Source organism: Elgaria multicarinata, chromosome 4, assembly GCF_023053635.1.
Source record: "Elgaria multicarinata webbii isolate HBS135686 ecotype San Diego chromosome 4, rElgMul1.1.pri, whole genome shotgun sequence".
Lineage (NCBI taxonomy): Eukaryota > Metazoa > Chordata > Lepidosauria > Squamata > Anguidae > Elgaria > Elgaria multicarinata.
The window spans coordinates 82,326,714-82,343,027 of NC_086174.1; the positions used below are offsets into that span (position 1 = coordinate 82,326,714).

The following is a 16,314-nucleotide window of genomic DNA, read 5'->3' on the forward strand; positions in this document are numbered from 1 at the left end:
TATAGTTTCTGAAATACTACAGGTTTCTCACTGAAGTATTGATACCAATAGTGAAGACTGACTTCCAGCTACTATATGTGTATCACCTTGTTGGTCCATTCCTACAACGGTTCCAACAAGAGAGGACAAGATGCATGCTAGAGGTAAGTCTTTAGAGTTCCTGCGGTGTTCGCATTTAGCAAAAGGGTAGGACAGCAAGCCTTTCAATTGTGCAGCATACTTCTCTCTGAAGGAAAGCTCTGAGCAAACTTCACGCTTGCTCTCCTTCCTTGCCAAGAGAATTGGTCCAATGAAGAGTTATTTGTAGCACTTTCCATTGTGCTTATTCTTCAGTGCTGTTTTTACTTTGGAGGACTTCAAATGTAACATATTTGTAGTGAAGTGAGTTAGCACTGCAAGTTTTTTGTGCATATTCCTACTGTGCACATAGGGCACAGGAGTCCATGTATAGCGAAGTAACCTCATGATATCGTATGCAACTCTTTGGGGTATTTTCTTTGCTATTGTGTATGTTGCTTTTAATGTTTGAAGGTATTATTGCAGGGGGAGAGAACAGCTTAGTTCTCCAAGGCCTCCACTTGGCACAGCCCCATCTAAATGAACACAGTTCATGGCAAAAAGCAGAGGAAAAATAGTTTTATTATTCACCACCTAATCTCTTCAAGCACAACAAAGACATTTAAAAATAAACTCTCCAGGACACTTTGGTTGTCATAAAATTAATTATGCTTATGCCGTAAGTAGCTAAACATAGCTGACTTCAAGCTCTGTTTTTGAAGGCAGGAGGGAACGTCAGTGTGTTTTTAGCTCAGCTTTCTATAGCTACCCGGACAGGTAGAGGCATATGATAAATATTTAATTAGCTTTTTCTCTGAGATTTTACCTATCCTTTTTAAAGGACAAACATTATTTAGTACCTAAAAGTTCTTCTAGACAATAGGGCTTCTGCCACCCAATTCCATTTTTAAAATCTGTAATTCCTTATATTGGCTATGGATTTATGAGTGAATCTTGTACATAACATACTATTTTGGATATAGATGTGTTTAAAAGAAGCTTCACGCGGCAGGGTCTTGCTATTTACTGTGTAACCTGTACAGCACCATGTACATTGATGGTGCTATATAAATAAATAAATAAATAAATATAATAATAATAATAATAATAATAATAATAATAATAATAGCATTAATAAAAACTTGAGCCTAGTGATTATTAGTCTCCCTGGTGGATGAGAAATGTCCTTGTAGATCTTTTGGCAGAGAATAAGCACCAGTACATCTGGTGAATTCTTATACAAAAAAATGGCATTTTGCAATAATGCAGGACACTTTACATAAGACAATCCATACATATATGTATATTCTTCTGTAAAACCAATTTTGTAAGCCATCTTTGGCATGTTATAGATGACATTTTTGCAAAGGAGCAGATATCCAGATGTTTCACAATAAATATATTTGTAGTTCTTGCCTCTTCGTTTTTGTCCTTTGTGGTTTTAACCTTCTTTGAGACAGAAATGTTGGCTATAAAAAGAAATAATTTGTGTGTGTTTGTGTGTGTGCCAATAGATTGGAGTAGCTTTTTATGAAATGCTTCTGGAGGTTGACCAGTGCAACACACATCTCAACTATGTGGATCCCATTTGTGATTTTCTGTATCATGTGAAGTACATGTTTACTGGTGACAGTGTGAAAGATCAAGTAAGTGAATAATAAATCTCACTTAAATTAAGTGGTATGTAGCATAATTTGAGCTATATTTGGTTTTCCCTTTTAAATTCTGAAGCGAGTCAATGAAAATGGCACTAAGAAGTATGAGGCTAACTGAAAAATCTGAAATTCTTATTTTTCTTTTATGTTTTAGACAGAAGAGCTCAAGCTTAGTCTGGTTCTTTGACAAAGCATATTACACCACTTAATTCAATGATTTGGACCATTAGGTTTTCAATTTGATGTGGAGCTTTTAGCTTTGTACTTCTTCTTTTTTAAAAAAGAGTAATTATATGGAATTGCTTTGCAGTTTTATGGCAAGGAAGTCTAGGAATCACGAATTTAAATAAGGATTAGTGCTAACGACAAGACAACCTGGGCCATTGCTGCCAACTTCTGTACTCAGCGGTTTCAGGGTTAAAATAGAGAACTGGGGAAATCAGGTGGGATTTTGCCGAACATTTGAATGCTGACAAAATGTTCAAAGAAACAGGCTAGGAAATAGCTGCAAGCTCCTGTGGCAGTGTTTATGAAGGTGGGTAAGAATTTTGCATTGTATCATTCCTATAAAACACTAGCAGTAGAATTATAGTGTTAGGTTTTTATTTATATGGGTTGTATGCAAATGTTAGCCCTACTTAAAGTAGACGCCTTAAAACAAATGGGACTTAACCTAAGCTAACATTGGGTGCAACCCTATGTATTTTAGCCGTTCCTAAGCCTTCAAGGATGGTCAGAATAAAAATTGAGCTAATAATAATCTTTTTGTTCTGTCTTGATTTTTTATTAAAGGTTGAGAAAATTATCTGCAACTTGAGGCCTGCTTTGAAACTTCGTCTGCGTTTCATATATATCAGCAAAATGGAGTCGGCCTCTGTTTCTCAGCAACCTATAAGCAATGTATCTCCAGCACCTCAGCCTAGTCAGGTCCCAGTGAATGTTGCTTTGCCAGTGTCACAATAGAATGAGGTGCTAAAATGTGTTTCTGCCAGGGACATCTTAAATTGAGCGAGATGAAACTCTACTCAGTGTACATTTGTTTGGGGCGGGGCGGGGGGGAAGCTGTGTACAGGATAATTTCTATTACAATCTTCCTGAGAATATATCTACAAACCTACATATTCTATATATGTATGTATGTGCTGCCTTTTCACTGATCAGAGGAACTCCAAGTACAATGGAGAAGAAGGATGTATAAATAGTCAATTGTTTTAAATGACAACACTGCCCATTCTTGTTCTTTTTTTCCTTATCCATGTCTCATTTTTCTAGTCCACAGTAACTGTTCTGTTTTTTTTTATAGCACCGATGTCTTTATGCTGGAAATATTTAACACTTTGCGCTTTTTCAATCTTTGACTTTGGAAAATGACATCAGAGTCAAACAGACCCTGTGATCCTCAATTTCTTTTAAGTCAGAATACATTATACTTAAGCAGCTTGCAGGTTGAATTAAAGCCAAGTAGCCCCATTAGTTGGATATTCTGTGAAATCTTGTTGAAGATTCCTTAATTATCATGGAGCCAGAAATTGCTGATGCTGGCTAGTATTCGGCTTCATCAGCTGTCTTGCAAAGATACAACGGGGTAATAAAAATACAGTCACTCCAAATCGTGGATAATAAATAAGCCAGCAGAATAGTCCTCTTTCATTTGGCATCCAACTTCTGAAATGTATTTATGTTTAAAAACTGTATATTTATATGAATGGTGTAGGATTTGGTTTGGTTTGGTTTTGGTTTTTGAATGTTTGTAATCACCACTTTATTTTGGCCTTGTATTATATTTCTATTATTTTTGTGTGTTGCTATTATGTTTTTTGTGGGGAGAGGTATGTTTTGTCCGCTAATTAAATTGTAAGATTTGTAAAATATTGCTAATTTGGTAGCATTGAAAAAAGGATGTAATAAACATAGCTTTTATAACTAGATAACTATTTCCATTAAAATAATGTTATGTTGTTGCTACTCATTTTATGCCCTAGCTTTACCAGTGCTGTAAAACTAAATGCTCCCAGGCCATTAACTGTGATAAAAGAATTCAGAAATGCATGTCACACAGTTCTCTCCTTGAACACATTTCTTCTGCCTCCTACCATCTCCAGCCTGAGACAACGGCCTCATCCTGCCTAATGGTAGGGCCAGCTTGAGTGCAAATTATAAGTGAACTTCTTAATTTGTTCTGGGCAAGAAAAGCTTTTGAGCAGCTAGAACTTACAATGATAATAAAATAAGGTGAGATCAGGACACTATTTTTCTTTTCCCAGGGTGGCAGGCAACTTGTCCATTTACTTCTTCTCCAAACTACGTAAGGGATTTTTGTATTTCAAAAAAAGAAAGCTTAGAATCCAGGTCTAGGTATACCTTGATTACAGGTATCAAGGCAAGCTCATTGCTGTCTTTAGTCATCTACCACCAAACAGGACAAAACAGATTCTTGTTTTCATAACTGTTCAAATAACAGGATGTACAAATTTTTACAACTAGCACGGGTATTTTTCCTCCATCAACCTACTTAAAGCTAAGGAGGACGCCAGACTAAGGAGGACGACTGGAGGAGGGCTAACGTCCCTATCTTCAAAAAGGGCAAAAAGGAGGAACCTGGGAACTACAGACCAGTCAGTCTGACATCCATCCCTGGGAAAATTCTGGAGCAGATTATAAAGAAGTCAATCTGTAAACACCTTGAAATCAATGCAGTGATTACTAGAAGCCAACATGGAGTTGTCAGGAACAAATCCTGTCAGACTAATTGGATCTCATTTTTTGATCGGGTAACCTCCCTTGTGGACTGGGGGAATGCTGTGGATGTCATATATCTTGACTTCAGCAAAGCTTTTGACAAAGTGCCCCATGATATTCTGATTAACAAACTAGCTAAAAGTGGGCTAGATGGAACAACTATTAGGTGGATTCACAGTTGGCTACAGAATCGGACTCAAAGAGTACTTATCGATGGAACCGTCTCAAACTGGGGAGAGGCAACGAGTGGGGTACTGCAGGGCTCAGTCCTGGGCCCAGTGTTCTTCAACATTTTTATTAATGATTTGGACGAGGAAGTGCAGGGAACGCTGCTCAAATTTGCAGATGACACAAAATTGGGTGGGATAGCTAATACCCTGGAAGACAGAAACAAACTTCAAAGTGATCTTGATAGGCTGGAGTGCTGGGCTGAAAACAATGAAATTTAATAGGGATAAATGCCAAGTTCTACATTTATGAAATAGAAACCAAAGGCACAGTTACAAGATGGGGGATACTTGGCTCAGCAATATTACAAACAAGAAGGATCTTGGAATTGTTGTAGATCACAAGCTGAATATAAGCCAACAGTGCGATATGGCTGCAAGAAAGGCCAATGCTATTTTGGGCTGCATTAATAGAAGTATAGCTTCCAAATCATGGGAGGTACTGGTTCCTCTCTATTCGGCCCTGGTTAGGCCTCATCTAGAGTATTGCGTCCAGTTCTGGGCTCCACAATTCAAGAAGGATGCAGACAAGCTGGAGCGTGTTCAGAGGAGGGAAATCAGGATGATCAGGGGTCTGGAAACAAAGCCCTATGAAGAGAGATTGAAAGAACTGGACATGTTTAGTAGGGATGTGCAAGGACCCCCCGATCCTCTTCGGCCTAGGGGCCGCTCCACTCCGCTGCGGAGCTCCAGCTCCGAATAGGAGCTCTGCAGTGGCGGGGAGTGGTGCCAGGTAAGGCCCCCCTCCCTCCTACCCCTTACCTGTGTCCGTCCCAGCCCATCCCAGCTTCACTAGAGCCCGTGGCTCAACCAAGAACTGTAGGCTGGGACGGACACAGGTAAGATCCCCCTACCCTTACCTGGCTCTGCCACTGTCGCCGCATGGGCGGCGGCGGCGGCTGCAGGGCCAGGTAAACCCCCTCCTCTCCCTTACCTGCATCCTTCTACGGACCCGTGGCTGCTTCAACGGAACCCGAGGACTCAAACAGGAAAACTAGGCCGCAACTGCGGCCTGGCCTTCCTGGTTGAGTCCTCGGGCTCCGTTGAAGCAGCCATGGGACTGCGGACGGATGCAGGTAAGATCCTCCTCCCCCTTACCCCCTTACCTGGCTCTGCCGCTGTCGCCGCACGGGTGGCAGCAGGGCCAGGTAAAAAAAACCTCCCTCCTCTCCCTTACCTGCATCCGTCTGCTGACCTGCAGCTGCTTCAACGGAGCCTGAGGACTCAAACAGGAAAACTAGGCCGCAACTGCGGCCTGGCCTTCCTGGTTGAGTCCTCGGGCTCCGTTGAAGCAGCCATGGGACTGCGGACGGATGCAGGTAAGATCCTCCTCCCCCTTGCCCCCTTACGTGGCTCTGCCGCCGTCGCCGCATGAGCAGCAGCGACAGCGGCTGGGCCAAGTAAACTCCCCTTACCTTTTTTGCGGAGCTCCGGATCGAGGCGAAGGATCCGCCTTCACCTTCATCAGCTCCACAATGCTCCACGGCTCCCCCGATCCTCTTCGCCTCCACCTTAAGTGGAGGCGAAGCCCCCCGATCCGCTCCTGCTTCTCCGGTCCGAGGAGAAGCGGAGCACATCCTTAATGTTTAGCCTGGAGAAGAGAAGATTGAGGGGAGACATGATAGCACTCTTCAAATACTTAAAAGGTTGTCACACTTTTAAGAGGAGGGCCAGGATATCTTCTCAATCCCCCCAGAGTGCAGGAATACGGAATAACGGGATCAAGTTAAAGGAAGCCAAATTCCAGCTGGACATCAGGAAAAACTTCCTGATTGTTAGAGCAGTACGACAATGGAATCAGTTACCTTGGGAGGTTGTGGGCAGTAGAGTAGAGAGTAGAGGTTGTGGGAGTAGAGGCATTCAAGAGGCAGCTGGACAAGTATCTGTCAGGGATGCTTTAGGGTGGATTCCTGCATTGAGCAGGGGGTTGGACTCAATGGCCTTGTAGGCCCCTTCCAACTCTGCTATTCTATGATTCTATGACTATATTTCTTCGAATCTGATTTAATAAGTTAATTATCAATTTCCAAAACATCCCTAAGTGTCAACTTAGGCATTTATGCATATATCTTTGTGTCCAATATGACCCAATGCAAGGAATTCTATAGAAAGGAAATTATAGATTATCTCCCCCCCCCCTTTTTTTTTTTTTAGGTGAAAAATAACCTTCCAATGAAGTTGATCAAAGAGGGTTTTTTTCTCCCAACCTCCTTGGGTCTTGTTAATAAAGCTCTTCTTCAATCTAGAAATCCCTCCCCGTTAAGGCTTCTAGTGCTTTTTATTTTAATGTTGTGCATATCACATTTTTAAAAGTGGGTTATTCTACCAGTTTTATAAAGTTCTTCTGTGACATAGATGCCCTCTCTAAAAGTCATTCCTCCAGGGACTGGGGTGTGTGGAACTGATGCCAGAGAAGGAGCCAAATCATCAATTTCAAAATGTAAATAAATCAGTCTTTTCTTACTAAGAGAAAAGAATACCTTTTAAAATTTAAGTTCTGCTCTTTTAAACCTGTTGAAACAGCAAAACTTTATTAACAGGTTTACTTTCCTTTTGTCTTACTCTCCCCCACACACACTTCTGTCCCCATTTTTCTATTTTCAATTCCCTTAGACTTCTATGTCTCTTTCCCTTTCTTCCATAATCAAAGAAAGCAAGGAAAAAAAGAACAGAGCCAAAAGAGTGTCTCCTGCAGTGTTATCCTTAGGCCAGGCAGTGATGCTGTTGCCAGGAAGAAGGCAGCGGAGCTTAATCTCCAAAGGGAGCTAAGAAGTCAGGATAAAGGAAAGAAGGTCATCACACCCTGGGAAAAGCTGCAAACTGCTATGAAAAAGATAGTTGCAAAACAAAACCATACCCTATTTAATAAAGCAGCAGGGAAATAGATACACATGTATAACAAAAACCCACAGGAAAAGTATGTGCAAGTATTCATTGTTTACATAACAAGGTATTGTGATGAAATGACCCCTAGTACAAGGACATATTGTATGAATTATAAAATCACATTTGGGTCTTCATACCTAAAAAAAAAAAAAAAAAGGACTCACACAAAGGAAATCACTTCATTCTTCTAGATTTTCTATTACTATGGACAAATTCACACCTTTAAGCTCCCTGTATGTTAAACTGGAATAACTAAGGTCCAGGATTTGTACTCTATTTCCCAACTCAGCACACTGAACTTAAAAACAAAAAAAACATGGCTCTGTCTGCATAATACCAATGCTCAAGTTCAGTGATGAATGGGGATAATGTTTCCCTGGTACTCCATAACTACTAATTCCTGTCCACTGCCATGCCTGGTCAGAAATCTCTGTTCCCCATCGCCCCTCATTAAGGGTGCAATCCTATGCATGCTTAGACAAAAAAAGTGCTAAACTCCCAGCATCCCCTCACAAGCAGGACTGACTAGAGAATGCTGGGAGTTGTAGGACTTTTTTCTGTCTAAACATACATAAAGACTAGGGGTGTGCACAGACCCCCCGCTCCGCTTCACTTGCAGATCCGCCATTTTCCGGATCGGGCCGCTCCGCCCCGCCCCCGCTCCGCCCACTTCCGCTCCGCTCCGCCCGGAGCTCCGGATCCGGATCCGGAGCTCCGTTTCCCCCCCCCATAGGCTTGCATTGAAAGCTAAAAAATTATACAAATTTTTTTCTGTTCAAGTTAGAAACCTCATGTTTGGCACCATGACACCTCATGGGGATATACACACACATGCCAAGTTTCAAAGCAATCCCATCATCCCCTGATTTTTGGCGAATTTTTGAAAATCGGGCACCCCACACACAACATCCCTGCGAGGTGGGCAGGGGAGGAGGGAGGGAAGGCAGGCAGGCATGCAGCTGGCATTTCTGGGGCCATAAGGAAGTGAGCCAAGGATAAGCCAGTAATGCATATAAAATGGAATAAATCAATCAATAAACAAAGGAGGGGTGGAATTAAAAGCAGCAGTGTTGCTCAATAAACAACAAGAAGAACTTTTTTTAAAAGGCTATATCTGTCTTTTACCAGCAATAGGGGGACGTGCCCGGGGGAGGGGGAAGTAGCTGCCAGTTCAAGACACTGATAGCCACAGCTCTGAGAAGAAGTAAAACGCTCACTTCGACTCAGAACAGGCATTGCTCCACCACTGAAAAGTGACCATTCACTTCAACTCATGATAGGCATTGCTCCACCGTTTTACTCTCTTTGGAAGGCTCTAATGGCCTTCCAGTGCAGGAGAGAGTGGGGGCACGTCCACGATGAGATGCCCTAGGGGAGCTCATCCCCTTGCACCACATCGATTCAGTTGTTCACCAAGGTTAGGGTGGGGAGCAGTGCTGTGTTTCTATCTCTTATTCTTGGCTTAGTATATGATTTCAGGTTGTGTTTGTGCATTTGGTGGGGCTACTGTTTTAAAAAACACGGGGAAAAGCCCGTTCAGATGAAGAAAGAGAAGTTTCCCAGAATCCCAAGTTACCTGTTTTGCCTATGCCCTCCTCCAACTTTGGGATCATCATGACCGGGAGCTGACTCTGCCCCTCAGCCCTTTGAAAAAGGTATTTTTCCTGCCGATTTTTTAAAAACGTCTAGCCCGCGACCCGTACGATGCAGAAAGTTGAGAGTGGTCTCAAAATGACCCCCATCCACGACTCTCTGTGCACAAGAATTTTCAGAACGATAGCTTAAACCCCCCCCAGTTATCCCCGATTCTTTCCCTCAATGCAATCCTATGGGCGAAAAGCCGAAAACGCAGTTTGAGCCGCGCGGTTGACCCGATTTTCACAAAAATATAGCCCTCGACCCATACGATGCAGAAAGTTGAGAGTGGTCTCAAAATGACCCCCATCCACGACTCTCTGTGCACAAGAATTTCCAGAACGATAGCTTAAACCCCCCCCCAGTTATCCCCGATTCTTTCCCTCAATGCAATCCTATGGGCGAAAAGCCGAAAACGCAGTTTGAGCCGCGCGGTTGACCTGATTTTCACAAAAATATAGCCCGCGACCCAGACAACGCAGAGAGGTGAGAGTGGTCTCAAAATGACCCCCATCCACGACTCTCTGTGCACAAGAATTTCCAGAACGATAGCTTCAAAAACAACGTAGTTATGCGCGATTATTTGCCGCAATGCAATCCTATGGCGAAATGTTTTCAAGATGGCGACCGGAGCGCTCCGCCTGAACTCGGAGCTCCGAAAAATGGGCGCTTCTCTTCGCCTTGCTTCTAGGGGGTCCGCGGTCCGCTCCTACTCCGCCTCTGGGTAAGGCGGAGCAGGCCAATCCGCTACTGCTTCTACGCTCCTAATCGGAGCGGAGCACATCCCTAATAAAGACTGTGCCCTTAAAAAAAAAAACTAATGCACTTTCTTGGGCAATAAATATGCAAGTGTTTCTTCCATCACTTTTCCAATCCCAAGTTTATCTATTTCAGACACAGAATAGCATTTCGTTCGAAGAGATTTCACAAGGAAGCTAAAAAGAGTAGAGAAATGCTACATCAGTGACTTAGTCATGAAATTGCCTCTCCTTCACAAGGGACCTGTGTTTTCTCCTTCGTGCTGGAGACAGTTCCAAATAACATCTGGGGTTTATATTTTTAACAAAAATTAGGAAACAAGACAGCGTTGTTTGTTCTTCCCAGTCCTTGCTACAACCTGAAATCTGCCCCTAGCATGATCTATTACATAATGCTTCCTGCATCCATCTGAAGACTGTTAGAATAGCAATTCACCCGGTAGGCAACAGGGACAAGGAATTCCATGCTAGGGGATGAATTTCGCCATCCCTCCCCGCCAGTCTGCTTGGTTCCTGTGCTGGCCATGGAGGACAGGGCTCCCACCCCTGAGCTTCATCACTTCTCTGCCAGCCCAAATGGTGAAAGGCAATTTACTGGACTGCTAAGAGGTTACTATGCTGCACTTTTAGGCTGGCCATGCGTAGAACTGCAAGGTACTTCCTCTTATAATTAGCAGGCTAGTTATAAAAAAAATACAGGCTAGTAATTTTTGTGGCCTTATTTACAAGGCTGCAATACGAAGGGCAGCCTTGGGGCATTTCCCATCATGCCCAGCCTTTCCCCTCTTGCTGCCCTTGATCCACTTGTTGACTTTCTTAACATCCAGTTTGGGGAGGACTTCTGGAGAACCCATATGCTTGCTCACTACTTACTAGAACTGGTCCTAATAAATACATGACTATACGGAGGCTTTGGGCATTTTTCAGATGGACCAACACACAGCTTTCTATAGTTTCTGAACATTTTGCAAGTGTCCTATCCTTTATAGCACTGGCTTGCAAACAGTGCAAGCAGACAAGTTTGCCTGCTTGTCACTGGGCCCATTCACATGACACAGTTAACCCTGTTGGTTAAGGGTTTTTGGTAGGGTGACCATATTTTGGAAACCAAAAAGGAGGACAACATGGCCGCCCCATGGGGGTGTGCCCACCAACATGTCCAGCCCCAAGGGGGCATGCTCACCAGCATGCCCAGCCCCCAAGGGGGCATGCCCACCCAAACATGGCCTTGGTCACAGGTCTGATTTCACAGCACACAATTAAGACAAACCTGTTCTACATAACATCTTAATGTTAAAACCACTGGAATAAAGTATAAGTGAGACATTCAACGTATCTGAAATTAACTTCACTCACTTCACTTCACTGTGTGCTCAGCTACACCAAGCAGGGTATTCCACTATGAAAGCGGTATATAAAAGGCAGGAGCCACACTATTACTTTATAGAGGTATTCAACTGCACTGCAGGAGCTACACTACTGCTTTATAGTGGTACTGAAGTGCACTGACAACTGTTGGGGCCCATGACACATCTACACCAAGCAGGATATAACACTATGAAAGTGTTATGAAAGTGGTATATGGTATGTGTCATGGGCCCCAACAGTTGTCAGTACACTTCAATACTGCTATAAAGCAGTAGCGTGGCTCCTGGCTTTTCTATACCGCTTTCAAAGTGGAATATCCTGCTTGGTGTAGATGAGCCCTATGTGTGATACAGTCTTCCCTTCCCTCAAATATCTTTTCTGACTGCAAATCCTTCACTGGATGACCATAGTCTAACCTTTCCTAACATTTAACACTGTTTCCCCATCACCTTACTGCATACTGCTACCACTGAACAAATGAAGCAGTTGACAAGTATACAACAACCAAACAACCAAGCATTCAGAAAGAGTATAAACTACTATTAGCCTACAAACGTTAGCCATGGAACAAAATGGATTAAAGCTTGTCTTAGCTTGTTTCAACTTCAACCAGACATAACAGTCAAAAACAACTGAGAAAAACACACCTACATTGAAATTGCAATACCTAATGACAAAAATGTTGCAGAAAAGAAAAATATACACCACTGGATATGGAAGTTAAAGAACTATGGCAACAGGAAAAACTTACAATTATCTGTTAGTCACATAGTCACCAGCATGACATCGTGGTTGTTTTTACAGAAAACCTTCAAAAATTAGGCCTACCAAAATACATGCACGCCAACATCCAGAAAGCAGTCATACTTAAAACATGTTCAATAGTCAGGACATTTCTGAATCAGTAAAAGACAACATGACTTGGCAAAGCCCATCATGTTCATCTAGAAAAACCACCACAAGCAAGAAAAGAGAGATAGATGATGATGATGATGATGATGATGATAATGATGAAAATAACAACCCTGTTAATTTTTTTAAAGTTTCTTTAAGAAGGATGAACAATTGTCAGCCACTGTTACAAAATATACGTCATGCCAATTATAGTAAACAAATTGGAAAGGAAGGTCTATGGGTCTAAAATGCATTATTTAACAGGAACATCACCTCCAAATCATCCCCCCAACTCACAGAAAACTACAGCCACCCCCACTACAAACATGCACATGCATTCATTCAGTCAAACAACCAGGCATCCCATTCAGATATCAATACACTCATACTGCCAGCACACGTGTGCGTGCGTGCGTACACACACACACACTCAGCATCACTCACTCCAAAAACACGCATGCACACATGCATTCACTCAAAAACCCCATGCACCCACACATTCTCTCTCACGCACAAAACTCAGTCTTACCTCCTACTCTATCTTCTCCTCCTTCTGCTGCTTTCTTTTTTTTGCTTCTTCTTCTTCTGCTTCTTGCTGCTGCCTTTGCTGCTGCTGCTGCTGCTTCTTGCTGCTGCTGCTGCTGCTTCTTCTTCTGCGCTGGAGGGTGGTGTGCTGGAGGCTGCGTTGCTGGAAATTCCTGCATGCAGCCCCCAACCACTCACCTTGCTCTCACTGCCCACCCCTCACGGCGGCCATCTTGAATCTCGCCCGAACTCACAAGAGATCTCGGCTGTTGGCTGGGTCTCACAGAGTTCCCAGCCAGCTGCCGAGATCTCGCGTGAGTTCGGGCGAGATTCAAGATGGCCGCCGCCGCCACTCATCGGAGAAATTTAGGCCCGGTAAGTTGGGGTTGGCGTTGCTGTGGGCCCAGTAACCACAACCCCGGTATTTTGGGCCCTAAGTCCGGTTGCTCCAGACCCCCAGCTCTTCCCAGAGGTATCTGGAATTTTCCGGAGGGTATGGGCAGCCTAGTTTTTGGTTAAGCGGCAGGGCTTACGGTGCCATGTGCAATGCGTTTTCTTTAACCAGGTGGCCTCTGCTAACCACATTATGGTCAGCTTCACTAACCCTGTTATGCAGCAGGGTTAGCAGCACTAATTTGGCTTAAGTGTGGTATGTGTGATGCACCTGTGGTTAATGAGCCAAAATCATAGAGCTAGCAGACTGCAGTATAGAGCAGCCCTAATCGTCTGGATCACTCTAGCCTACAGGCTCACTCACAGCTCCTGATTGCTGCAGTGCTAATACCTCAAAATGGTCGATAGCATATATCACAGTGTCCAACCCTTCCATGTAAATAAATTTGCTGGCCTAACTCCTGGCCATTGAAAGGGTGGGGGAATCAATAATCCTGAATGGCAAATGGTGTTTGAGCCGCAGAACACTGGAATCACTAGCTTCAAGAGAATCCAGGAGCATCAGGCATCTAAAGACAATTTTTGTATTAAAAAAAATATATTAAATTTTTCATATAGCATAATCAAACCTCACCTGTAAACCTGGATTCTAGTTGGGCTTTTATTTAGAAAGAAACCAATAATGTATGAAGTTTTATTCCCAGTTTACAGAGGAAACTGTATTAAAAGACCTCGATTACTCTCACTTCTCTGTTCCTTCAGCCTCATTCATTTTCTCTCCACTTTTCATCTTTCTCTGAATCATTTCCCTCTAAAATTGATTTTATTTCATTTTCTTCTTAACACACTTTCACAGGTTTGTTTCACATAACCTTTTAAAACTCCGCCGGGGGGTGGGGAGCCATTCAGAATCCAGAAATTGGTAAAACTAGTTTTTTGCCTCAGGACTTCCACTACCACCAGTTTTCAGAGTCCATAAAATATTTGTGAGCCAGAGAATAATGTGATCCAAACTTAATCACTCTGTTGAAATGTCTACTAAGCTCCTGACTTTGCCCTGATTCACATCATACCACAGTGATATGAAAAAGCTGCATCTGATTGATCAGGGCTCCACAGTCATAACGTATGCAGCCATGTCAGTTGTTTGGGCAGGATCTACACTACTGCTTAATAACAGTATTGAAGTGCACTCACAACCGTCGGGGACCATGTCACAGTCCATATACCGTTGTCATAGTATTATATCCCGCTTGGCATAGATCTGGCCATGTTAACTGTAACTTGAAGGCAATACATGTGGTTGCCACTTGCAACTGTTATAGCAGCAATGCGAAACTTGGAAGCTTTCTGTTCAGTGGAAACCACATCGACATAGAGCTCTACCAGACGAGTGTTCCATTGCATGCTCCTTACTGGGCACTCACAGATTTTCAAGGGTCCCTCTCATGACATCATCTGCGTCCCACATGCCTCCCACCCCTTCTAGCCTTCTTCGTGCCACAAAAAAAAACCCCAGTAAATTCAACTTCTTTTTAAAGACGGAAGTTGCTGCTATCAGTAGGAGAAGCAGCGCAATCAAAGCGGCCCACTGCATGGGCGGAGAAGTGACGTTAAGGAAACGCGATTTCCCCCCGTGTGATGATGCTCTAAGTAATGTATGAACAGCACCTGATATAGGAACACTTGCACAGCCTTGTAGCTATCTTTTCTTTCTTTCTTTCTTTTCCTTCCTTCTGCTCTCTCCCTCTCTCTTCTGACCTTGTTCCACAGTAGCTACAAGCATTGCAGCACAAAACTGGGCTAGCAGAGCAGTATGCAGTATAATTAATTTCCCTGCAAAAATATGTCTGATGGTCTGAATGAAAATATTTATCAAGACCTTTAATTTGCTTCTCAAAAATCCATATTCCCACTTGGGGCAGAAATATATAGACCAGCTCATTGACAAGAAAATGAGCCTACCCCTTCTCAATTGGCAATCAAATACCTAAGCCCTCAAGGTCAACCAATACTGAGTTGGATTTGCTTTCCACTGATGGAAGGGTTCCTCTCACAGAAAGTGTGTCCCAATGTTCCCTACCACTACTGCACCACAACCCACCCCCATTCTGCAGGGAGCCCTGCCTCCCCCCCCCCCCCGGAAGCATTTTCAGGGGGCTGGAGGGGCTGCCGTGGGGAGGAGTGGGTGGAGAAGTCCGCTTCCACCAGCCAGTTGATTTAGAAGAACAATACCAGTAAAGCAAAACTAAACAAGGGGTTGTCAGGATCAATAAAGCAACAGGCCTGATGAATGGTGGTGCAACTACTGTAAAGGTGGAGACACTTCTATTGCCTGATAAGGATCAGGCAATAGAAGTGTCTCCACATTTACAGTTCCTTTATGAGGAAGGCCAAGGGCTGACAATGCACGTGGTTACTTAGAAATATCATGGGGGTGTTGATGTCTATGTGGGCATCAACCCAAAGTAAACAGAGATCAGGGAGGTGACTATACAACAACACCGCTTTGCAGCTGGTTCTTTCAAAACCCTGTAGTAGCATGGCTGTATGGGGCGGGAACAAGAAATTGAGATGGCAGGAAGGAGCAGGGTTTTTCCAGTCAAATAGCTAGTGTTGGCGGCCATTTGGCTCATCAAGCCTGTCCCTGTCCCTGTCCCCTGTCCTGCCTTCCCGCGCTTACCCTGTCCAGGAATTCAACTAAATTCTGCCCCTATATACAGTGGAGATTCTACTGGCAGGTCACTGGGAGTTATGGGGAACAGAGAAAAAGAGGAGCAGAGCTTCCTGCAAAGAGATTCTGCAAAAACGATCCAAACAGCATTTAGCACATCCTTGCATCCGCCCCCAGCAATGCCCACTTGACTGAACATGATGCACCAAATAAAAAAAATATCACAGTAAAGCCACACTGCAAAAAAGTGCAGCTTCAGGAGTAGAAGCCCAATGTGGCTGCAAATTGGCAACTGTGTCTCAAATAAACCACACAGTGCCACTACTTCTGCAGACACTATGCAAGTATTTTAAACACATTTTCATTTATGCCACAGTGAATGTCACTGCTGCCCACGTCCATATGACTTTCTTCTCCCTTGTTTGCACTGAGCAGATGGGGAGGGGTGTTATTTCCTGAGCTGCCTCAATCTTTATTGGCGCAATCGATTCTTATCACACAGG

General features: G+C 43.4%; 2 protein-coding genes and 1 long non-coding RNA gene across 4 annotated transcripts in view; 1 reads left to right on the plus strand and 2 right to left on the minus strand.

Moving 5' to 3' along the window:
• The window catches only part of MED23 (mediator complex subunit 23), a 41,795-nt gene extending 38,114 nt beyond the window's left edge, over positions 1-3,681 (plus strand). For both annotated transcript variants that reach the window (XM_063124677.1, XM_063124678.1), the window contains 3 exons: positions 23-143; positions 1,572-1,703; positions 2,505-3,681. In XM_063124677.1, the coding sequence (XP_062980747.1) occupies positions 23-143; positions 1,572-1,703; positions 2,505-2,675 (424 nt within the window). In that variant the 3' untranslated portion in view covers positions 2,676-3,681. The remainder of the gene's footprint in view (positions 1-22; positions 144-1,571; positions 1,704-2,504) is intronic.
• Positions 3,682-6,137: 2,456 nt separating this feature from the next.
• The window catches only part of LOC134397752 (uncharacterized), a 74,076-nt gene continuing 63,899 nt past the window's right edge, over positions 6,138-16,314 (minus strand). Inside the window, exon 4 of the long non-coding RNA XR_010025381.1 lies at positions 6,138-6,269. This is a non-coding gene — a long non-coding RNA (uncharacterized LOC134397752). The remainder of the gene's footprint in view (positions 6,270-16,314) is intronic.
• On the minus strand, positions 6,919-15,681 carry ARG1 (arginase 1). The gene is made up of 3 exons (XM_063124782.1): positions 15,512-15,681; positions 10,026-10,134; positions 6,919-7,137 (listed from the first exon to the last, which is right to left on the minus strand). The coding sequence occupies exons 1-3, from the start codon at positions 15,679-15,681 to the stop codon at positions 6,985-6,987; spliced, it is 432 nt and encodes a 143-aa protein (XP_062980852.1). The 3' UTR covers positions 6,919-6,984.